At 38.7% G+C, this 25793-nt stretch overlaps 1 protein-coding gene and 1 pseudogene across 7 annotated transcripts in view; both read right to left on the bottom strand.

Annotated features, from left to right (window-relative positions):
• Positions 1-25793, bottom strand: part of CDK8 (cyclin dependent kinase 8) — a 163138-nt gene that overhangs the window by 81213 nt on the left and 56132 nt on the right. For all 7 annotated transcript variants that reach the window (XM_059684035.1, XM_059684033.1, XM_059684031.1 and 4 more), the window contains exon 2: positions 10933-11008. In XM_059684035.1, the coding sequence (XP_059540018.1) occupies positions 10933-10956 (24 nt within the window). In that variant the 5' untranslated portion in view covers positions 10957-11008. The remainder of the gene's footprint in view (positions 1-10932; positions 11009-25793) is intronic.
• On the bottom strand, positions 10341-10495 carry LOC132228819 (U2 spliceosomal RNA; annotated as a pseudogene).

Raw genomic sequence — 25793 nt, 5'->3', positions numbered from 1 at the left:
CCTACAAGAATATTCTTCCATTTAAAGTCTTTTATCTCCTTATTTTATCCTATTTAATAACCAAAGTGGCCCTAATTTTCCATCAGTTAAAAAGCACTCCCATCCCATCAGGCAAAAACACGAATAATATTAATAATGTCAAGGAAAATCTTCTAATGAAGCCTGATATATTTTTTAAAAGTTAACTTACACAGTGCCTTCCAAATGTGTTCCAAATATATGACAGGCATGTGAGAATATCAAGGTCTTAGAACTTATAACTTCAGTACCTTTTATAAGAACACTGACACCAAAACAAGAATCAAATGGAATGTTAAAATATCAAGGGCTCTAAAATAAATTCAGAATGAATTGATTATACATTATGTCACTTATTATTCTCTAAAAAGTGATAATTATTTTATTCAGAGCAAGATTAAATTCAAGTTATATATTTCTGCTTTTAGAATATAATTTCAAATTTATGAGACTTTGGAGATTATGTACAAATCCTCAGACGTAAAGGCCAGTACCTAAAAGTGACCATATCCTAATTAATAAACAAGGCAAAGAATCTGATAGGGAAAGCCCCAAGTTCAGGGTCGCCCAGGATCACCCAGCTGGCTGAAAGAGCTAAACCTGGTGCTAAATTCATCTCAGTTCTGGGTCAGTGTTTTCTCCATTACCTCACACTTCGTGGCTAGGCAGCTATTTCAAGTCCTTTCTGGAAACTGGCAGAGTGGAAATTAACACAAACAAATTCCAAAGCTCTGGCAAAAGTTCTCTGCAATTATTAGAAACCTACCTATAAAGTTATTCTTAGATACTGCCTCAATTTCACCTCCAAGATAAGGTTTAGTTCCTGTATTTTAAAAAAAACTTAAAAACAGCAACCATTTTATTAAGCTCTTCCTAGCAGCCAACTATGGGGCTAAGCATATGACATATATTTTCTGAATCATGAATTAACCTATGAAATATATAAGTTTATATTACAGTAGACCCCTTATTCATGGTTTTACTTTCTATGGTTTCAGATACCTACTATCAACTGTGGTCTAAAAATATTAAGTTGAAATTTCCATAAATAACTGGGTGCCAATCTAAGTAGCATGATGAAATCTCATGCCATCTAGGCCCGGATATGAATCATCCCCCTTGTCTAACATGTCCAGACTGCATACACTAACCACCCATTAGTCACTTAGTAACTGTCTCAGTTACCAGATTCATTATCATGGTATCACCATGCCTGGTGTTCAAGTAACCTTTATTTTACTGAATAATGACCCCAAAGCCATTTACCTACCTTTTATTACAGTATATTGTCATAGTTGTTCTAGTTTACTATTAGTTATTATTGTTTATCTTTTATTGTGCCTAATTTATAAATTAAAACTTATCATTGGTAGCTATTTATAGGAACAGTACAGCTGACTCTTGAACAACGTAGGTTTGAATTGCATGGGTCCACTTGTACATGGATTTTTTTCAATAAATACCATAAGTATATTCTTTTCCTTATGATTTCCTTTTTAAAACATTTTTAAAATTGATTACAGAGTGGAAGGGGGTGGGGGGGAGAGACAGAAACATCAATGCTGAGAGAGAATCACTTGTCTTCTGCATGCCTCACCCTGGGGATCAAGCCCACAACCCAGGCATATGCCCTGACCGGGAATCGAACCATGACCCCCTGATTCTTAGGTTGATGCTCAACCACAGAGCCATGTCAGCCGGACCCTTATGATTTCGTTAATGACATTTTTTTCTTTATTTTAAGAATACATTATATAATACATCTACACTAATAAAAGACAAACATGCAAATTGACCATACCTTTGCTATGCCTTCAGCCATGCCCACCAGCCAATCAGAGAGACTATATGGAAATTAACCCAACCAAGATGGAGGCCGGCAGCCACGGAGCTGGAGCGAGCAGGAGGCTTGGGTTGCCCCTGGCAATGGAGGAAGCCAAGCTTCCCGCCTGCCATGGCCGGCTCTGAGCTCCACTCAAGGCTACAAAGTTTCAATTATAGAAGGTAAATAAATCCCAGAATAAAAAAGAAAGAAAGAAAAAAAGGAGAGGCTGGGAGCTTCCGTCGACGGGGCACTTGGCCAGCCTGAAAACGGCCCTCAGCTCCTCACCCAGACTGGTCAGGCACCCCAGTGGGGACCCCCACCCTGAAGGGGATGTGGCCAGCCTGAAAACAGCCATCAGCCCCTCCCTCACCCAGGCTGGCCAAACCTCCATGGGGTGAGGGTCCCCACTGGGTGGGGCTTGACCAGCCTGAAAACAGCCATCAGCCCCCCACCCAGGCTGGCCAGGCACCCAAGTGGGACCCCCACCCTGATCCAGGACACCCTTCAGGGCAAACCAGCCAGTCCCCACCCATGCACCAGGCCTCTATCCTATATAATAAAAGGGTAATATGCAAATTGACCCTAACAGCAGAACGACTGGGAATGACTGGTCACTATGACACACACTGACCACCAGGGGGCAGATGCTCAATGCAGGAGCTGTCCCCTGGTGGTCAGTGTGCTCCCACAGGGGCAGCTCTGCTCAGCCACAAGCCAGGGTGATGGCCGCCAGTACAGTGGTGGTGGTGGGAGCCTCTCCCGCCTCCTCAGCAGTGCTAAGTATGTCCGACTGCAGCTTAGGTCTGCTCCCTGCTGGTAAGTGGACATCCCCTGAGAGCTGCCAGGCTGTCAGAGGGATGTCTGACTGCCAGCTTGGGCCCGATCCCCCAGGGAGCGGGCCTAAGCCAGCAGGTGGACATCCTCCAAGGGGTCCCAGACTTCAAGAGGGCATAGGCTGGGCTGAGGGACCCCCCTCGAGTGCACAAATTTTGTGCACTGAGCCTCTAGTATAACATATTAAAATATGTATTAATCTAGTATTTATAGTATTCTTAAGGCTTCGGGTCAACAGTAGGCTATTAGTTAAGTTTCTGGAAAGTCAAAAGTTATGCTCGGCCCTGGCCAGTGGCTTAGTTGGTTAGCGTTGTCCCTATATGCCAGGGTTGTGGGTTCAATCCCCAGTCAGGGCGCATACAAGAATCAACCAATGAATGTATTAATAAGTGGAACAATAAATCAACGTGTTTCTCTCTCTCTCTCTCTTTCTTGATCTATAAAAAAAATAAAAAAGTTATGCTCAGATTTTCAACTGTGCAGGACAGAGGGTAGGCAGTTTCAGTGCCCCTAAACCCCATGTTGTTTAAGGATTAACTGAATAGTATGTAGGGTTCAGTACTATCTGTGTTGTTTTAGACACCCAGCAGGGGTACATATCCCCTATGGATAAAGGGAGATTACAGTACTTTTATTTTACAAACTAGTGGCCTGGTGCATGAAATTCATGCACGGGAGGGGGGGGGGGTTGTCCCATCGTCCAGCCTGCACTGCACGCTCTCCAATCTGGGACCCCTCGGGGGATGCCCGACTGCTGGTTTAGGCCCAGGGATCAGGCCTAAACCGGCAGTTGGAAATCCCTCTCGCGATCCGGGATCGCTGGCTCCTAACCGCTCACCTGCCTTCCTGCCCGATTGCCCCTAACCACTCTTCCTGTTGGCCTGCTTGCCCCCAACTGCCCACCCCTGCTGGCCTCATGGCCCCCAAATGCCCTCCCCTGCCGGCCTCATGGCCTCCAACTGCCCTCTCCTGCTGGCCTCATGGCCCCCAACTGCTCTCCCCAGCTGGTATCCCGGAAGGTCTCCTGGTTTAATTAGCATATTATCCCTTTATTGGCACAGATGAGGAAATAGCGGAGTAAATAATTTGCTCAAGATCATATTCCTAGGTGATGGTTAGAATCAAGATTTAAATGCTTTAAAAATTAACTTTTAAAATACAAAACCAATACTCCATGGCCAATACCAACCAATACCTCCCCAAACCTAACACCCTGGGGCCTAGTTCTTTTTACAATCCACACACAGAAGGTTTAAATATATACTAGGTTATGACATGAACAGTGGCAGGCTTGTGTCTTGCTGGACATTGCCCTACTAGCTTCTAACACACTGCTTGGCACCTGGTAGGCACACATTAAGGACTTGGTACATATATAAATATATGAATAAATGAATTATTATGTCCGAAAAAGTGCTCTATGCTCCTTAACATAACCCTATGAGATACTATCATAATTCCTTTCTTACAAATTACAAAACTAAAACAGGGAAATTAAGTAAGTTGCTTTGGGCCCTTCAAGATAGTTAACAGGTAAAGCTAGAATAAGACCTCAGGTAATCTAGCTAGGGTCTTAACCACTACATACAATACTGTGAAACTGATGTTCTGACATGACGATTCCACATATCTGATAAATAGAACTTTAGCATTTCATCACCCCACACAGAGCACTCCCCACACCCCGTATAGAAATACCTATTTCTTAACATTTTGTAAGTTATTTTTTGCCCTTTAGAAGATTTTGTGTCAAAACTATTTAAATAAAAGGTTTAAATAACTTTATGCAATGGTTTCCGTCACATAAACCACCTAAATTTTTCTAATTCTACTGGGGAAAAAATCTTATAATTTCCATAGTACTAAGATCACTGCTAAAAATATAAATGTTTTAATACATTGTTTATAATAAACTTAATTCGTTCCAATTGTGCCGTAAAATAGAAAATAGGTTAAGAAAACCTGTAATAATCTCAAAATGACATTAACTTTTAATATTAAAAATTTTAAAGCACAACAAAAATAATAAATTCTAAATTTATGACATAAGTATGATTGAGTTAAAATTACTATGAAAGCATATTTTCAATATTTTGAAGAGCTGTGGATCCTTTTCAATAGAATTCTTGCAAATTAATTTTAAAAACTGAGATGCTCAGGTTAAAGTACATGTGGGGTTTAAAAATAGAGTCTGGAACTTTACCTCTGCTCCCCTAGCTTCCCTATCCCAACTACAAGGCATCCTCTAGGAATAAGGAGGACCCACTAAAGCAGTTTGAAAACCAGTATGCTAAAGAATTCCAGCTCACAGAAAATTCTAGAAACACAAAACAAACCATTTACAATACAGTGAGGATGAAGATATGCAATGCTCTTAACTTTGGTAGAAATTCTCAGAGTTCTTTCCTTCCTCCCTTCTTTTAGAATTACTTACTGAGCAAAGACTATATGTCAAGCCTAGTACACACTAATGAAGAAATGGTATTGGCCATGGAGTATTGGCTTTATATTTTAAAAGTTAATTAATTTTACACTGAGTGTAGTGGGGGGTAGGACCAACAAATAGAAAATAAGTAAACAAATAAAAAGAAACTCCTTATAGTTATAATTTGTAATAAGTGCTATGAAGAAAAGAAACTCGGTACAGATTATTCTATATAATAAAAAGCATAGTATGCAAATTGTCCCCTCGACCGGAGTTCTTCCGGGAGTTTGACCAGGGGGTGGGCCAGCCAGGGGAAGGGAGGGAGGGCCTGGTGCTGGCAGGCAGCTGGGGGAAGGGAGGGAGGGAGGCCCTGGTCAGCAGCGGGGACAGACAGGCGGGGAAAAGGAGGGAGTACCCAGCCTGCAGCTGCTAGGGATTCTACCAGTGCTTGAATTTTGTGCACTGGGCCTCTAGTTAAAGAATAATGACGGTGAGTGGTGGGAAAACAGGACTTCTCAGAGGAAGATTTCATACATAGAAGGGAGAAAGGTCTGATAAGATTTGGCAGAAAAGATGAGATTTTCTTTCTCTTTTTTTATTATGGAAATTTTTTTCAGAAGTATATAAAATAGAAGAGTAAAGCAAATCCCTATATATGTGGAGCCTTGATTCTCGAACTTAATTCATTCCAGAAGGATGTTGGGGAAGTGATTTGTTTGAAAACCAAATCATTTTTTCCCATCCTATATAATAAAGAGGTAATATGCAAACTGACCGACATGCCCTCACAAGACGACTTCCACGACCAGGCCGGCAGGGGGGTTAGTGAGGGACAACCAAACGACTGAACAAGCAGGCTACGTGGGGCAACCAGGCTGGCAAGGGGGTTAGTGAGGGACGACCAAACGACTGAACAAGCAGGCTGCGTGGGGCAACCAGGCCAGCGGGGGGCCCGTGAGGGGAGACCAGACCGGCAGGGGGGGCATTTGAGGGCAACCAGGTCAGCGGGGGGGGGGGGGCAGTTAGGAGCGACCAGGCCGGCAGAGGGGGCAGTAAGAGGCAACCAGGCCGGCAGGGGGTGGGGCAGTTGGGGGCAACCAGGCCAGCAACAGGGGGCAGTTAGGGGCAACCAGCCCAGCGGGGGGGGGGGGGGGGCAGTGACCAGTGACCAGGCCAGCGGGGGGAGCAGTTATGGGCAACCAGGCAGACAGGCAGGCAGGTGAGCGATTAGGAGAAAGCGGTCCAGAATTGTGAGAGGGATGTCCCCCGAGGGGTCCCAGATTGGAGAGGGTGCAGGCTGGGCTGAGGGGGACCCAACCCGTGCATGAATTTTGTGCACTGAGCCTCTAGTTTTATATATATTCATACCCTCTCCTCCCACCTTAACTGGGATTATTTTGAAGTAAATCTCCGATATCACATGATTTCACCTATAAAACATACCCTAGGGTCCCCTTTTCTCCAACCACAACGAAAATAAATTAGTAATCAACCACAATAAATTACCTAGAAAGCCTCACATATTTAAAAATTAAACAATACATTTCTAAATAACCCATGAATAGAATATTTTAAAAACTTCAAAGATAAGTGAAAATATTTTAAACAAAAACAATTAAAATACAACAAAATTTGTAGAATATAAGTAAAACACAGCTTAAAGAAATATTTATAGTTTTCATTAATTATATTAGAATAGTTTAAAAATGAATGACCTAAGGTTCCACCTTAAGAAAATAAAAAATAAATGTAAGCTTAAAATAAGCAGAAGAAAAGAAATAATAAAGAACAGAAACAAAATGATTGTCGAATGATTTCGACAGAAACAAAAATTACCCAGTCGGCAATGAAACAGGACATCACTACAGAAGCTACAGATGTGAAAAGATAATAAGGGACTATTATGCACAACTTTGTGCTAACAAATTCAACAACTTAAAAGAAATGGACAAATTAAGTAAAAATACAATTTATCAAATACAAGATGAAATATAAAATCTGAGGAGTCCTATATCTATTAAGAAAATAATACTGGTTGGTGAATAATATCAAACATTTAAGGAAAAATAATTACCAATCATATAGAAACTCTGTCAGAAAATAGAGGATGAAAAAATGCTCCCTAACTTTTTTCATGCAAACACTATAATCTAGATACCAAAGACAAAGACAGTACAGCAAGCATGTCAAACTCAAAGGCTAATACAGGCTAAATAAACAAGGTTTAAGTTTATGTGGGCCGCAAAAAACCAAAAGCTTCAATTTTCATAGAAATGGAGGTTTATTTTGATAGAGACATGCTGAATACAAAGGGCTGAAATAAATGAGTAATCGTTAACATAAAATAATAGAACATTTCAATAAAAATTAATATTTTTTCTTGAACATTAACTTACCAGATATTAAATAACTACACAAATTAATAAGTGTAATGCAAATAAGCCTATTTTTCTTGTTCTCCGAAAGTGAAATATTTCCTGTTGCGCACACCAAACAAGTCAGTCCAAGACTAATGACCTGGCAATCGGCTGCTAAAATATTCGCTGCTGGTGTTAGTGGAAATGGTGCGCCTGCGCATAAAGCGCGTAAGGGAAATGAATGCAACACAATTGTAGTAATCAGTCATTAGCAAACATTGTAGTTCGTTATTAATAATTATGTATAACATGATATTGTAAAAATTAAGTTACGAAATTTTTATTAAAATGTTTCTCATATACCGTTATATTGGCTGGGCCGCAAAAATATTCATTGTGGGCTGCATGCGGGCTGCAGGCTGTGAGTTTGACATGCTTGCAGTACAGGAAAGATAATTAGACTAACATCCTTCAAACTCATACTACCTAGAACTCCTTAACAACACAAAAAGCACTTGATAAAACTCAATACCATTTATGAAAAAATAGAAGGCAACAACCTAAGCCTGGCTAATGACATCTATAAAAAAGTGATAGTTAGCATTTTATGTAATGGTGCAACACTAAAAATACCTGACCCCAAGATTGGGAACAAGTCACAGAGATCTGCTCTCACTACTATTCAACATTGCATGCAAGGACAGTGCAATAAAAAAATAAAAAGTAAATAAAATTAAAAGCATAAAGATGGAAAGAAGTAAAATCATTTTTAGTCATAGATGATATAATTGTATAGAAAATCCCAATATATCACCAAAAATCTACCGGTGAATTTAGATATATAATATATATGTATATAAATATATATACAACATTAAAAAATCAATTGTATTTCTGAGTACAGAAGCAAATAAATGGAAAATCAAAATTTTAAAATAATTCCATGTATAATGCTATCAGAAAACATGAAGTGCTTAGGAGTGAATTTAACAAAAGATGTACAAAAACTCTATACTAAAAACTATAAAACACTGAGAGAAATGAAAGAAAACCTTATAAAATGGAAAGTGTCTTTCTACATTCATGGCTTCTTAGTTCCAATATTATTAAGATGTCAATTCTCTGAATCGATCGAAATCATAACTCCAGCAAGGATTTTTTAGAATTAGAAACTGACTAGCTGATTAAAAATTTTATATAATAATGCAAAGTTCAAACAATCCTGAAACAGAAGAACAAAGCTGGTGATTTTGTAAGACCATATTTCAAATCTTGCTACAATGATAGAGCAGCGATTTTCAACGTTTACATCTCCTGGCACACATGAACTAATTACTAAAATTCTATGGCACACTAAAATACTATATTATATTTTTTGCCAATTTGACAAAAAATATAGATATAATTTTGATTCATTCACAACTACTGGCTATTGTTGTGTTGGCTGTTGTTATTTTATTAATTTGACAATTTAAGGGAAAAAAGATCAGTGCCCCTGACTAAATAAATAGGTATTGCATGTTTTAAAAATTCTTGCAGCACACCAGTTGAAAATCGCTGAGTTAGAATAATCTGGTATTGGCATAAGGATAGACAAAGAGATCAATAGAATGAAATAGAACCCAGAAATGGTCCTACACTTACAAAGCCATTTAGTTTTCTACAAAGGTACCAAAGGAATTCAACAGGGAATTGAATGTCTTCAAAAAACAATTGTATATTCATATGGAATGAGAAGAGAAGAGCCTCAAAACCTATAGCATATCACAAACAAAATTTAATCATAGGCTGGAAAATAAAGTTAAATCTATAAAAGCTTTTAGAAGAAAACATAATTATCTTCACAATCAGTGGATCGATAAAGATTTCTTCAGCCAGACACAGAAAACAATAGTCATAAAAGGAAAAAATTCGTAAATTAGATTCATCAAAATTAAAAATTTCTGTTCACCTTAGGCTGAAGAATTAGTACATTAAAATAAGCTTTCATATTCCTTTTTGTGTTTAAACTAAATTTACAGTTTTCAATATAAACATAAATATGTCTATTCCTAAAATCAGTGGAGTTTTATTTGTTTTTAAAAACTTTTGGTTGAACTATAATAAACATAGAGAAAAACATTCACCCACAAGAGCACAGCTCAGTGAGTTTTCACATATTAAGCTCATATAACCAGACTCAGAGTGAGATCAAGAAATAGAACATTATTAGCATTCTGAAAACTACCTTGTCTCCCCCGCCCCTCATGCCACTCCCTGTCCCCTCCAAAAGTAATCACTACCATGACTCCTCACGTCACTACCATAGTTCAATAGATTTTAACCCTTTAAACTGACTAGAGTAGTAGGTGTTGAAGAACTGACAGTTAATGTACAGATTTGCCTCAAGATTCAAAATTTTGAAAAATTTATCAATTAAGTAAAATACAATTTCCAACCCAGCATACCTTTGGCTAAGAATGCCCTCCATCTCACCCTATTCTTCCCTCATGTTGGTAATTCTTACATGTCCTCCAAAACCTGGAACCTTCCGTGACTTCTGTAGTTTAGAGGTATACCCTTCTCCCATTCTGTGTACACTACTGTCATAGTCCTTGGAACACTGTTATTATTATAAGCTTTATTAGGCTCTTTCCTCATCAGCATGTAAATACTTATGGCCAGGGACCCTTGTTCCATTTCTTTACTTCTACCTACTCTAGTTCCTGTCAACATGATACATAATAAATGACTGTTAGTTAAAATCCTTATTTATAGTATAGAATCTGTTAAATGAGTAAAATTATTTAAATTAAAGCCAGAAAAAACACATTTGGACCCACAGTCTTACAATATTAAAAACTGAAGTAAAATCGTATAGGAGTAATACTCAACTTAATTGTATGAATAATTAGTTAGTAATGGATTAACATGAAGAATATTTTCCTTTGAAATCAAAATGAGATTCTAGTACCATATGGAAACCTATGCTCCCAAAAGAAAAAGGCATATATGTTTATACTACACTTGATCTTAGCCAAAAGGCCGAGAAGCGATAAAAAAAAGGCATATATGTTTATATAAATAGACAGATACTATGAAAATCAAATAAGACGATCTCATTTTAAGGTAACATAAGTAACAACATCATTAAAATAGAATATTAATTTTATATGAACTAACATACGACTTTTATTATACTAGATGAAATAAGAACTAAACCCTTAACTATTTAGTGATACTTATTGGAAAAATATATATTTATATAAACAACAGAGATTGAGTTAATACCAATAAAATAAATTTATATAAAAATGTTTATTAGATTTACAGACACCTCTACATAATGAATATATTCTTCTACATATAGTTGATATGAAAATATTTATTAACTTTCAATTAATGAGTATATATGACAATCACAATTCAGACACCTACATAATTGACCTTCTAAGTCAGTTGGTAATAATGTTGGTAAAAAGAGCTCCACTTACTGCTATTTCTCTACATGCCGACATAGAGATTCCGGTTCCTTCTATTTGTTTTAAAGCATAGTCTTTATCATCTTTCCTGCAAAAACAAAGTTATTTTAATATGCAGATAAATACAAATTTATATGCATTTTAATAAAATAAAAAATAAATAAAAATTACATAGTTATACATTTAATATCTCTCACATATATTTGGAGTGTCATTCAAGAGAAATGTCTTAGACAATCTAGTCCAATCCCAATATTTGAAGAGGGAAGTTAGATTCAAAGGAACATAAAGATTTGTCCACAGAAGACAATGGAGTTTCTGACTTCCAATAATAGGTTTTTTCTGCTCTTATAAGTATACACTTCCTTTCTATGTACAATACACACACATAAAACTTGCTTTCTAAAACCCATACCCATTCACATATTAGTAGGTTAAAAAAAATAAATGCATTACTAAAGTACAAAATGGTTATAATCTAAAGCATGGTGGTATCCTCACATACTCAATTACCTTCAAAGAGATTCACTCAATATGTGTTTATTAAGCACTTGCTATATATCCAGAACTGTAGGTAACAGGGTTACAATGGAATTTCTTCTTTTAAGCTTTCTGTATCTACTAGACTAGATGGTAAATAACTAATCTACCACAATAAAAAATAATAAGTACTATGACAGGGCAAGTACAAACCACAGAGTATTGTGTGTCAGTTAAGAGGGGAAACAGTGTGAAGGCCTATGAGGTGAGAGAAAAGCATTTGAGGAGAAAACAGATATACTAAACAACTGGAGTTGAGGCTGGGGATATAATTAGGAAGTAGAACATAAAAGTCTTTTTACTCTATGAACAACAGAAAGCACTCCACTGAAGATTTTTTTAACCAGAGACTATAAATTATATTTTATTTGGGAAAAAAATCTTTAACTGTCTTTTGAATGCTTAGGGGGAGTAAATAAGAACAGGAGACAGAGAGACCAGTTAAAAGAAATATTAAAATTTCTCAGGTGAGAGATAATGGTGGCTACTACAGCATGGTGGTTGCTATATAGAGAGTAAACAAGCAGGATCAATATGAAGTAAAACCAATAGCATTTGGTCATTGAATATTAGAAATAAGATGGTGGAATCAGATAATTTCTGCCTCTGGCAGCAAGTCATTGACAACATCATGGACTGGAATAAAAAATATAGGAGAAAAAGATCTGAGGAAACAGAAAGATGACTTCTATTTTGGGTAGGTTGAGTTAGGGTACCTGTGAGACACCTAAACGAGGATGGCAAGCTAAATAAACACATCTAAAGCTCAAAAAAAAGTTTCTGTAATCAGCATATACATAGTAATGTCAGACATGAGCATAGATGAGACCAACAAGAAGGAACAGCAAGAAAAGAATTTTCAAAAAGGGCACAAATAGTACTAAAAGCTGCCAAGAGGTCTAGTAAAAGGTGGACTAAGAAGAGTACGTTGGAAAAAAGAAAAAAAGAATCTGATGAATTTAGAAATGAAGAACTCACTACTGGCTAGTGGATGAGGCTAAAACTGTTGCAGTGATATAGTAGCAGAGTCTATATAGCAGAAGACTAAGGAATGAATATGACATAAGTAAATTGAAACAATAAATGTAGATAAATCTCTGAAGGGGAGAAAATAAGGCAGCAGCTAGAGTAATACACAAGGTTAAAGAGTTATTTGTTCTTTTAAGATGGAAGAAACTTGAGTATGTTAAGTACTGACAGGAAGAAACCAGAGAAAATAAGCTGCTAATACAGGAGACAGAGAAAAAGATGAAAACCAAGACTGAAACACTGAAGAGATATTAGTGTCTAGAAAGAGAAATACTTCTTCCACTGTAATGGGAAGATGATAGAGAAAAGGATAAATACAGATGCAAGAAAGTTGGTTCAGAGGCAAAAAACTGGAGGAGTTCTCATTGTGACGGCTTTTGTACTTTTTTGATGTTAGAAATGAGGTCATATACTAAAAGAAGGGCAGACATGGTAGAGCTGGAGACCTGACTAGAGTGAAGGTTTCAATGAACAAATGCATAACTCCTTACAAAATCCATTCATTTAAGTTCATTTAATACTTTATTATTTTAAATAATTATTAAAACCTACATAGCTTTATCTTTGTTTTTAAAACATATTTTACACCCAAACCTTAGTTGAGAAAATAAATCCCAATTACAGTATTATTTTTCTGGACAAAGATTTGTTTTATTACAATCAGGTTTTTCATATACTTTCTAGGAAAGCACCACAGGCTCTCATATTAAAAATACAATAAGAACATCTGTATTTGATGTTCACTAAGTCTGAATGAGTTCTGAAAAACTTAAAGAAGTTAAAGAGGGTTACAAAAATAAAATGAAGGGACTAAGAAGTAGAAATTAGTAATTACAAAAGAGTCATAGGATGTAGAGTACAGCATAGGGTATATACTAGTAGTCAATAATATAACTACGTATGGTGCCAGGTGGGTACTGGAAATACTGAAGGGAACATTGTGTAAAGTACATGATTCTCTAACCACTATGCAGTACACCTGAAACTAATATAAAATATTAACTGTAAATTGTAATTGAAAAGTAAAATTTAAGTTAAAAAAGTTACTAAAGTAAAAGTCATAATAATAGGACTTTATGTCTTTTTTGGCACGTGTTAATACTATTTATCTATTTATCTATCTATTTATTTATTTATTAGAGGCCTGGTGCACGAATTCATGCACATTGAAAGGAAATTAGAATAAATGTTTTAATATCGCTATTCGCACTCTCTCTATAATAGAAGTGTCAACCAAATTCACTATTGACAATGACAGATGGAAACACACGCATGTGGTTGGCACCAGCGAGAGCTTTATATGTATAGATAAACTCGCTTAATTAGACCTGCTTTCTGATTTAGCTAAACTTTTTCCAGCCCAGTGAAGCATCCCAACTTCTCTTTCAGGTAATTGTCAGCAACACAGCAGTAAATATCAACATGAAGCAGGGATTGTAGATCACGCAGGGAGAACAAAGGGTAAAATATTTAACTGTAGCAGTCTTTGACTATATTCTGCACAGTGAGAAAACCTGAAGTCATTTTCAAGGTCCACAATTTCTTACTTCTTTTCAGTCGGGTCATGTTTCTAAGCTTGCTAAATCTCCATTTCCCAGCTAATGAAAAGAAAATAGGATTTTACCGAGTCTCCTATATACCTACTCCAGGACTTCTGTGAGGATCAAATGAGATGAGGCACGGGAAAACACTTCACAGATATTTGGTTAAAGTGTAAAATGTTTGCACCTGGCTATAAAGTCATGAGCCAGCCGTGGGCAAACTGTGGCCCGGCCCTCGGAGCCGAAAGAGCGGAGGGTTCTCTTGCTCTCCCCTCCGCTCCTTTACCAGCAGCAGTGTTAATATGGCAACGTCGGGAAACACGGCCGCAGCTCCTTCTTCTGAGTCCAGTTTAAGAACCCATTGTGGCCCTCGAGTCAAAAAGTTTGCCCACTCCTGTTAGGCTGAAGAAACTGCAAGGAGGCTAGTGGTCTCTAGGAAGAGGAAGCTGGGCGTTGCTATGTGACATCATTACCTGGCGCCCACAGCCACTGTTTCTGGGCTGGGCTGGACTGTGGGCCACATTTTGTGCCATGGGGTCTTGGCAGCATTGGCTGCGATTTGGTGGGCTGTCGTTCCAGACTGGTGGTGGGGCCTGTGTCCCACTTGGGGGAAGAGAAGTGTTGCTTTGTGGGTGCTAGGTCTGCGGTGCCGTTTCTCTATAAATGGCCAGTGCTCATCATGGCAGCTCCTGCATTGAGTGTCTGCCTCCAGGTGGTTGGTGCGCGTCATCACGACCAGTCAGACAGTTGGACACTTAGCATATTAGCCTTTTATATATATAGATTTTTTATTTTAATTCTCAACCAAGGACATTCTTAGAGAGAGGATGAGAGAAAGAAACATCTACTGGTTGCCTTCACTACACTCCCTGACTGGGGATCGAACCCGCAACCTACGTTTGAGCTTTCAGGGGGAATGGTAACACTTGGAGACAATCAATATGACTCAGCTATGAGAAAGAAGGAAACCCTACCTTTTGTGACAACATGAATGGACCTTGAAAGCATTACACTAAGAGAGAGAAATCAGATAGAAAGACAAGTATTGTATGATATCATTTATATGTGGAATTTTAAAAGGTCAATATTGTGAAAACAGAAAGTAGAATGGTGGTTACCAGGGGCTGGGGCATGGAAGAATTGGGGAATGTTGTTTAAGGGTATAAACTTGCCTTTAGTAGCTAAGTGACTGTCTGACCATTCGACCGGTAGCTATGATGCGCAATAACCACCAGGGGGCAGATGCTCAACACACAGGCATGGTAACATAGAACAGACTGATGAATCTCAGAGGGAAGGAAGAAGGGGAGAGGGGGGAGGGCAAGAAGAGATTAACCAAAGATCTTATATGCATACTAGAAACCTGGGACATGGATTCGTGCACCAAGTGGGGTCCCTCGGCCTGGCCTGCGGGGATGAGGCCGAAACCAGCATGGTGCACGGATTTGTGCACTGGTGGGGTCCCTTGGCCTGGCCTGTGGGATTGGGCCAAAATTGGCAGTGTGACATCCCCTGAGGGGTCCTGGATTGCAAGAGGGTGCAGGCCAGGCCAAGGGACCCCACCATTGCACAAATCCATGCACCGGGCCTCTAGTGTATTTAATAATTACATAGTAATTATGGACAGTGATAGTGTATTATAAGTTTTGAAGTTGCTAAAAGACAATATTTTAATTGTTTCCACCATACATATACACAAAAAATAATTATGTAACGTGAGAGAGATGTTAGCTAACATTGTGATGTTAATCATACTACAATATATACATTTATTAAATCAATACACTGTATACCTTATATTTACACAATGTTATGTCAATTATATCTCAATAGAAATAATTGAAAAAAGAGAGAGGATCAGGAATCAGGATACCTTTGGGCCTCTCAACAGCAGTTACAGAAGCTAGAAATTCTAGATTAGCTCTGCAATACAATCATGAAGTACTGATTACATTGTCAATAGCTATGGTATGGAGTTTAAGCTCTATGTAAGAGTCTGTTCTGGCCCAGCTGGAGTGGCTTTGTGGTTGAGCATTGACTTATGAACTAGGAGGTCACAGTTCGATTCCCCGTCAGGGCACATACCTGGTTTCAGGCTCCGTCCCTAGTAGGGGGCATGCGGGAGGCAGCCAATCAATGATTCTCTCTCATCGTTGATGTTTCTGTCATGCTCTCCCTTCCTCTCTGAAATCAATTTTAATATATATACACAGACTGTTCTGGAGGATTACATCGTCAGCTGCAATGATAGGAAAATGTTATGGAATAGTCAGCCAGATCAAGGATCTTGCACCAGAATGAAAATCTGTGCACTGCTTCCTTCATGGAAAAAGTCATTCTTTAGGGAAAAAACAAACAAAAAAGCAGCTAAACAAATCACTAAGCTTCATTATGTAGTAAAAACTGTGAATTACATAAAGGCTAATGTGTGAAATTTAGATTTAATTATCTTTATTGTGTGATAATTTGGAAACATAATAAGCAACTGTTAATGTGTGCTGAGTCACAACAGTTATTGAGGGGAAAGGTTTGTAAGAATGCTGGATTACAGAATGAAATTTCAGTGATTATGCAAGATAATAAACCAGTTTGGCCCCAACACTATAAAGATGTGAGCTGAACAGCCTGACTTGTTTTAGTGTGATAACTTTGGTATTTTAAACGATCTTAGTATCTCCAACTAGGAAAAAAAATGCTTTTAAATATATTATTGCATCTTAGAGATATTTTAAACCATTTTTCATAAAATTTATTTATTTTAAAACATTAAAAGTTCTAATAATTACTGTTCTTATTGCTGTACTTTCAAATATTGCCTGGAATTAATTCTTACCTTTGGATACCAAGACTAAGGTTCATCATTTAAAACTCTTTTTGATTTTGCCTTTTGTGAATTAGGTCCCAAAATCAAAATAACAAAACTAACAAAAAGTCTTTAACACCTAAAATATCTTTTGATTTCCTATTATGAAAACTGTTTTCTCCAAATTCATTTATATGAGAAATCAAAAAGGTTATCTTTAGACTAGTTAAGTGCAAAAAGATATATTCATGTATATATGTTCAGTGATTGTACACTTTAAGAAGAGGTAGACTCATGTTCATATATACAAAAGCTGATACAATATTTCAAATTGATTTTTGGTTCTAGGTATTAATATTCTTATCAATCAGGAACAGCCATAGTATACTTGATGGTAGAAATTAAAGGGCCATACAGGTTTGTTCAAGTCCTCACTGTTCACACTATGTTCTAACTCCCTGGGTAATCATTGACTGAATCCTTATAAATTAATTATGCGCTATACATCAATAGAGGAGCCATTCTCTTCCATTCTAATAATTACGGTTAACATAGTAATTTTCCAGAGCTGTTCAATCTTCTCACTAATAGAATTATCTTCCCTTGCTAGATAATCAGCTCTACAAGCTCTTAGATTATCTATTTTTGGAGCATCGTTAGGGAAAGACTGCACTTGAACCCCCATAGAAATGACCTTGCCATATTCTGTTAAGAACTAAAACAGCAGTGAAACACCTTGTATCCACAGCACTCAGTTACAGTGACACAACACATCATTAAATTACTGGAAGACTATTCCAGCCAGAGACCTCAAATTAAGGATTCCTAGAAATTCTCCAGAAGATAATGTAAAAGAATGACACAGCTTCTCCCCAAGGCATCAAATCAATCAGCATGATCAAGCTTCCATCGAGGACCCAGGGAACAAAATCTAAGTAGCCAGAACTGAAGATTATCATGCTTTAATTTACATGTTCTTAATTATTCCAAAACTCTTCTCTTCCTTCTCTGCTGGTTTAAATTCCTGAATTATTAACAGACACTTGTTATCTCTAACAACCATACACATAATATTGCTCTTTGTATCCCCTAGTCACTCCCTGTATCAGTCCACTACCTGGCTACAATTTCATCATGTTTTCACTAAAATATGTTGGGACTCTTGAGATTGTAGCCACTTTCTTTTAGGTACAACTCAGCTCACTCTAGTTTCTGGGCAATTACACTCAACTTCTAAGCAACTCTCTATAAACAGGAAACTAAAAATAGTAAACAAGACAGACAGCCCCTTTGATGTCAAATCTAAGAAATTTTCTGTCTACTCCAAAACCTCGGCTCTTGGCTTTAGAAGTAGATTAAAACTCTGTTTAATAATCTCGCACCATTTGTCAGTGTTATAGTGCTCAAATGTGATTTCTAGAGTCTTAAAATGGACACAGCCATGTTTGCTTCTGATAATTCAATAACCTTACAACAAAAAGTATGCATAAAGAACTGACTTTAGTCCAACAATAGATGGGATTCTCTGAATAGTCTTCTGGTCAATGGAATTCTGGCAACGGAGATCTGGATTTCACAGAACAATGGTCCTAAATGGCTGAAACTGGCCAAAAAGAGAGACTGAGAAGGTGAAAATAAACCCCACTGATAATTAGATTGTGATATCTCTAACAGATGAATGGCAGGTCAGGAATAAAGAAACTAGAAAATAAAGTTTTGCTCAAGGCCATACTACAGCTACAAAATGACTTTTAAATGGTCTGTTTCTGAATGAGTACTACATTCTTACCAGGAAGTCCCAGCTCTGCTTCACTCCTCCTACTCTTGAACAGAATGCTGACATACCCAACTACCAAACTGACTGCACTTAGGAACAGCAGTATCCAATCCCAGCAGACTACTTTCCTAGCCTTTCCTTAGAATCATTCAGCCCAAGCCAAAACCCTATGAATCCCTTGCCCATGTCCTCTTTTTTTTATATATATATATATATATTTTTTTATTGATTTTTTACAGAGAGGAAGGGAGAGGGATAGAGAGTCAGTAACATCAATGAGAGAGAAACATGGATTAGCTGCCTCCTGCACACCCCCTACTGGGGATGTGCCCGCAACCAAGGTACATGCCCTTGACCGGAATCAAACCCGGGACCCTTCAGTCCCCAGGCCGACGCTCTATCCACTGAGCCAAACAGATCAGGGCCCATTTCCTCTTATTAAAGACACCTCACAGTGCCTAGATAGGTGTGTTCTCCCTTGTGACAGCAGGTTAATAAACTTTATTTGACTTCATTCCTGGTGGCCTTTATTATTCATTATGCCCAATTATTTTACATGAAATTGCAATGCATTAAAGCACACTGAAACATTTCTTTTCATTTAAATCGGGTAAATTCTGATAACAGAGCACATTCTAGCTAGCCATGCCATATTTTACTAAAAAAACATTTGTCCTATTAATATGTTCTACTCTTTTGATCATCCTGACATATAAAACCCACTAGTTAACTTTTTGTTTAATGACATAAGCTTAGTTAACAGATTGTTAGAACTACTAACTCTAGATTTAGTGGTTCTAACAATCTCTTAAATGATTTCTTGGCAATTTGGAGAGACTTTATGATATAAAGCAAAATCTAGCCACAAAGGTTTTTCTACTTTAAGAAAATTAATATATTTCACTCTTGCATTCTATTTTTATTGTTTCCAGTATCTCTTAAGACTAATATTTAATATCACGTAATGGTTCTCATTTAAACTGACGAGGATAGCCTTCATGCATTGTTATTAAGAGTATAAATGGGTTCAACTATTTTATGTTTATTTTTTAAAAATATATTTTAATTGATTTCAGAGAGGACGGGAAAGGGAGAGATAGAAACATCAATAATGAGATAGAATCACTGATTGGCAGCCTCCTGCATGCCCCACACTGGGGATCGAACCCACACCCCAGCATGTGGCCTGATCTGGAATCGAACCATGACCTCCTGGTTCATAAGTCGATGTTCAACCACTAAGCCATGCCGGGCAGGCGAGTTCAACCATTTTAGAAAACAATCTGGAATAGTGACATTAAATATGTGTATTTCCTATACCTGTAATTTCTTTATGAGTATATACCATGGAAAAGGTTTCATATAGCTACAAAAAGCAACATATTTGTGGAAGCAAATAGAGGCATATTATGTGTGCATCACTGAGAATAGATAAGTAACGTGGTATATGCATAAATTAAGAGTATGTGATCAAAAGCAATGAATTGGGTCTAGATCAGTAGTTCCAACCTTTTTTGGGCCATGCCCCACTTAGGAATATCTAAAATCCTGATGCCGCCCCTGTGACATATAATTCTTATTATTCAAAAAGTGAACTCCTATTCATGTGGAGGAAGCCTAAAAGGCTTGTTGGTCTAAACAAGCTTCCAAAGAACATGGCATCCATGAAAGAGAAAAATAAAAGAATGAAAGGAGAGCTGAAGTCCTGAGGAAGAAATCACTAAGAAATTGTTTTAAAAAATAACAATATGAAGTGGTATGAAAAAATAGCAAATAAAGTTTCAAAAAATATGATAGAGAACTGAAATGCATAAATATGTCACAATATATATACTAATAATAGAGGAATATTCCTGGAAGCCGGTCCATCCTTGCTGCTTGACACAGTCGCTGCAGGGAAGAAACATCTGCACAGCATATGTTTCAAGGGACCTGGGGTATATGGCATACTGTTCTTAATATGTTTGCTCCCCTTCTTAGCGCTTTGTGTTTTAACCAAGGTCACCTCTCCGAGAAAGATTGTAGGGATTAACACATCCGTGGGCAAACTACGGCCCGTTTGAAATGAATAAAACTATTGAAAAAAAAGACCATACCCTTTTATGTAATGATGTTTACTTTGAATTTATATTAGTTCACACAAACACTCCATCCATGCTTTTGTTCCAGCCCTCCGGTCCAGTTTAAGAACCCATTGTGGCCCTCGAGTCAAAAAGTTTGCCCACCTCTGGATCAACAGGACTAAGGAAGGGAATAAAACCCCTTAACTAAGTGCCAGGTGGGTAATTAATCACTTTAACTACAAACAATCACTTAGAATAATCTCCTTCAGTTACTTCCTTGTAGCTTAACAGAACAATCGAGTAGTGACCTTGGAATGGAGATAACAAATGCCCTAACCTTTGGAATAGAATGGATAGGATTAAAATCAACTGGCATAAATACAGATGTAACAGGACAATAAAGACAGAACCTCGCTATGCTGATCAACTGAAAGCTGCCTCTGTGTCCTTCCTTCTTCGCAGACTCCATCCACATCTTTGGAAACCCCTGGACCTGCTGGGGCTGGACCCCAAAAGAATATGCAAATTGCCCAGGAAGCCATCATAGTAACAGTAACGACCAAACAGCAGGCTGCGTGGGGCAACCAGGCCGGCAGGGAGGTTAGTGAGGGACAACCAAATGATTGAATAGCAGGCTGTGTGGGGCGACCAGGCTGGGGGGGAAGGGGGGAGTTGGGGGTGACCAGGCCGGCAGGGGGGGCAGTTGGGGGCAATCAAGCCAGCAGGGGGAGGGGCAGTTGGGGGTGACCAGGTCAGCAGGGAGGTTAGTTAGGGGAGATCAGGCTGGCGGGGGGGGGGGGCAGTTAGGGGAGATCAGGCAGGCAGGCAGGTGAGCAGTTAGGAGCCAGCGGTCCCGGATTGTGAGAGGGATGTCCGACTGCTGGTTCAGGCCCAATTCCCGGGATCAGACCTAAACCGGCAGCTGGACATCCCCCAAAGGGTCCTGTTTGGAGAGGGTGCAGGTTGAGCTGAGGGCCCCCCCCCCCCCGCATGAATTTCGTGCACAGGGCCTCTAGTATATTTATATACTGTATGTGAGGCCCCTAGAACCATTAGAAATGCAAAAAAATTCACTGTTAATAACTCATTCTCGAGCTGCTCCCCCCTAAAAATCAAACTGCCCCCTGTGGGGCTTGTGCCCCACAATGGGAACCACTGGTGTATATATAGTTAAGCAGAAAGATAAAATCTTAAAATGGAATGAGATTTATACCACATAGAGGCCTGGTGCACAAAATTCATGCAGGGGGGTGGGGTGGGGGGCATCACGGAGTCCCTCAGCCAGCTGGCACCCTCAGAGGATGTCAGACATCCCTCTCGCAATCTGGGACGCTGCATGCATCAGTGACCATACTTTTCATACAGGTGAAAGGCATCTTGCTGTTATATGGGCAGCTACATTTTTTTGCCCTTATTATGAAAAGTAGTACATAACATATCCTTCTGAGGCAGTAGAACCATTTTCCTCATCTTATGGGTGGAAAAACTGAAGCAGAGAGAAGTAATTGGCTCTGTCACACAGTTATAAGTGTCAGAATCAGGGCTGACCACAAAATGTGCAAGCCAGAATCCATGCATATCATCACTGCATCATCCTGTTTTTTTTAGTGTTACAGGTTTTAATTTTTAAATCTAAGAGACTTTTCCCAACATATAGGGTAGGGTCCCTAGGCCTGGCAGGAGATCAGGGCTGATCTGAGGGGCAACCCTCAGGTGGGGCAATCAGGAGGCCCCCACTGTCACCTGCCTTGGCTGGCTAGCTGGCACCACCTGCTGGCTGGCCCCGCCCCCCAATCGCTGCTGCCAGGCAGCTCCTGCGTTGAGCATCTGCCCCCTGGTGGTCAATGCGCATCATAGCGACTGGTTGTTCTGCCAGTTCTTCTGCCGTTCAGTCAATTTGCATATTAGGGTTTTATTATACAGGACTTTGAAATAAACAATGTTGTAAACAGATTTGCTGTCATCCAGGCTTTGTTGTTCCATTTCCAGAGCACAGGCAGAGTAGACTTAGCAAAATTCTTAAGAACCCTACGATTTTCGAAATGGCAAATGAGTAGCATAGGCTTCAACTTGAAGTCACCAGCTGCAATAGCTCCTACCAAGAGAATCAGCCTATCCTTTGATGCTTTGAAGTCAGACACCGACTTCCTCTCTATAGCTATGAAAGTCCTACCGGCACCTTCTTCCACATAATAGTTTTGTCTACATTAAAAATCTACTAGTGTAGCCACCTTTATTAATTATCTTAGCTAGATCTTCTGGATTATTTGCTGCTACTTCTACATCAAGACTAGCTGCTTCACCTTGCAGTTTTATGTTATGAAGACGTTTCTTAAAACTAACGAACCAACCTCTGTTAGTTTCAACTTTTCTTCTGCAGTTTTCTCACCTCTCTCAACCTTCACAGAATTGAAGACAGTTAGGGTTTGGCTTTGGTTTAAAGGAATATTGTGGCTGGTTTTATCTATCCATACCACTAAAACTTGTTCCATATCAGCAATAAGACTATTCACTTTCTTATCATTTTTATATTCACTGGAGTAGAACTTTTAATTTCCTTCAAGAACTTTTCCTTTGCGTTTACAACTTGGCTAACTGTTTGGTGATTTCGGCCTATCCTGGCTTTTGAAATGCCTATCTCATTGAGCTTAATCATTTCTAGCTTTTGATTTGAAGTGAGGGACAAGACGCATGACTCTTCCTTTCAATTAAACACTTAAAAGCCATTGTAGGGTTATTAATTAGCCTAACTTCAATATTGTTGTCTCTATGGAACAGGAAGGCCCAAGGAGAGGAAGAGAAATGGAACAGCCAGTTGGTGGAATAGTCAAAACACAAATAACACATATATATTAAGTTCATTTTGTATAAGTGTAGTTCATGATGCCCCCCAAAAATTATAACAGTAACATCAAAGGTCACTGATTACAGATGACCATAACAAATATAATAACAATAAAAAAGTTTAAAATATTGTGAGAAATACCAAAGCATGACAGAGACACAAAAAGAGCAAGTGCTGTTGGAACAATGGCATTGATAGATATGCTCAATGTTGGGTTGCCACAAACCTTGAATCTGTAAAAGAATAAAAAGACCCCACAGGCCCAGTCAGCGTGGCTCAGTGGTTGAGCATCGACCCAAGAACTAGGAGATCACAGTTCAATTCCCAGTCAGGTCACATGACTGAGTTTCAGGCTCAATCCCCAGCCAGGGTTATATAGGAGGCAGCCATTTGATGATTCTCTCTCATCACTGATGTTTCTCTCTGAAATCAATAAAAAATATATTTTTTAAAAAACAAAAGAAGCCGAAACCAGTTTGGCTCAGTGGATAGAGCGTCGGCCTGCGGACAGAGAGGTCCCAGGTTCGATTCCGGTCAGGGGCATGTACCAGGGTTGCGGGCACATCCCCAGTAGGAGATGTGCAGGAGGCGGCTGATTGATGTTTCTCTCTCATCAATGTTTCTAACTCTCTATCTCTCTCCCTTCCTCTCTGTAAAAAATCAATAAAAAATGTATTTAAAAACAAAACAAAACAAAACAAAAGAAAACCACACAGTATCTGCAAAGAGTAATAAAGCAAAGTGATAAAAACGAAGTACGCCTATATTCCATGAACAAAAAAAGAGGACCAAGAGACCTTAACACAAAAGACAATCTGAAGTTTCAAGTTTTATTTGTAGCATTCACAGACCTATGATCTTTTAATTATATAAAAATAAAAACCAGCAATGTGAAAAAATTTAAATTATGTATAAAATCTATGATTCAAAGCCAAGAGAAAAAGCGCAGCAATGATTATTAGAACTAGACTAATCCCAAAATATAAAGGTATTGGAAAAATTAATTTCTAAACAGCTCAGAAAAATGAGATACAAATTTAGATTCTCTATACCAAATCCTTAACATTTCCTACATATTATATAAGCTTTGCTAGTAGTAATAAATTGACCTTTTATACTTATAAAAAATTAAATTCTTCTAAATTAAAGTTGTCCCACAAACCCTGGCCATTGTGACTTAGTGGTTAGAGCAGCCATGGGCAAACTACGGCCCGCGGGCCGGATCCGGCCCGTTTGAAATGAATAAAACTAAATAAAAAAAAGGACTGTACCCTTTTATGTAATGATGTTTACTTTGAATTTATATTAGTTCACACAAACACTCCATCCATGCTTTTGTTCTGGCCCTCCGGTCCAGTTTAAGAACCCATTGTGGCCCTCGAGTCAAAAAGTTTGCCCACCCCTGGGTTAGAGGTCAGCCTGCACACCAAAAGGTCATGGGTTCAATTTCCAGTCAAGGTCACATACCTGGGTTGCAGGTTCAATCCCCTGCCCCCAGTCAGGGTACATGAGGAAGGCAACCAATGATGTCTCTCTCAACTTTGATGTTTCTTTCTCTCTCCCTCTCTCTTTTTCTCTCTCCCTCCCTTCTGCTCTTTCTAAAAATCGATGGAAAAATATCTTCTGGTGAGGATTAACAAAAAAAAGGAAAAACTGTCCTACAAAACAATAGGTTGTATTTTGTAAAACTATCTGTGTCATGTGACATTTCAGCTGCTACAATTTTTGTAATTAAACACCTGTAAAACTGTTCTTGAATCAACATCTGGAGAAAAGATTGATTGTGAGAAAAAAAGTTATAATGAAAAGTAAATGTATTTTTAGGACTATAGAGAAGGTACCACAATGCCAAATTTTCCCATATTCCACATCACTGACTAGCTGGTGGCTCTATGGATAATTTTTGTCTTTACTCCTACTACTGTAAAGTATCTCAAGATGAAAAGACAACATACACCTTATAAACCTGAATGCCTACATGAAGACCAACTCTATAATTATACATCTACTAGAGGTCCGATGCATGGGACTCGTACACTGGTGGGGGGCATGGCCTGCGGGGACTGGCCCACAGTGGGAGTGCTACTCATCCAGGTCAGCCAAGCAGCTGTGGACCCACCCTCTGAGCAGCTGCTCCTGCTGCAGCAGCAGCCGCTCATCCCGGTCAGTTGAGCGGTGCTCCCAGTGTGGGAGTGCACGGACCCCCAGGGGGCAGCTCCTGCGTTGAGCCTCTGCCTCTGGTGGTCAGTGCATGTCATAGCAACTGGTCGACAGG

Source organism: Myotis daubentonii, chromosome 2 (genome assembly GCF_963259705.1).
Source record: "Myotis daubentonii chromosome 2, mMyoDau2.1, whole genome shotgun sequence".
Taxonomy (NCBI): Eukaryota; Metazoa; Chordata; class Mammalia; order Chiroptera; family Vespertilionidae; genus Myotis; species Myotis daubentonii.
This window is presented reverse-complemented; position numbering and strand designations above follow the sequence as displayed.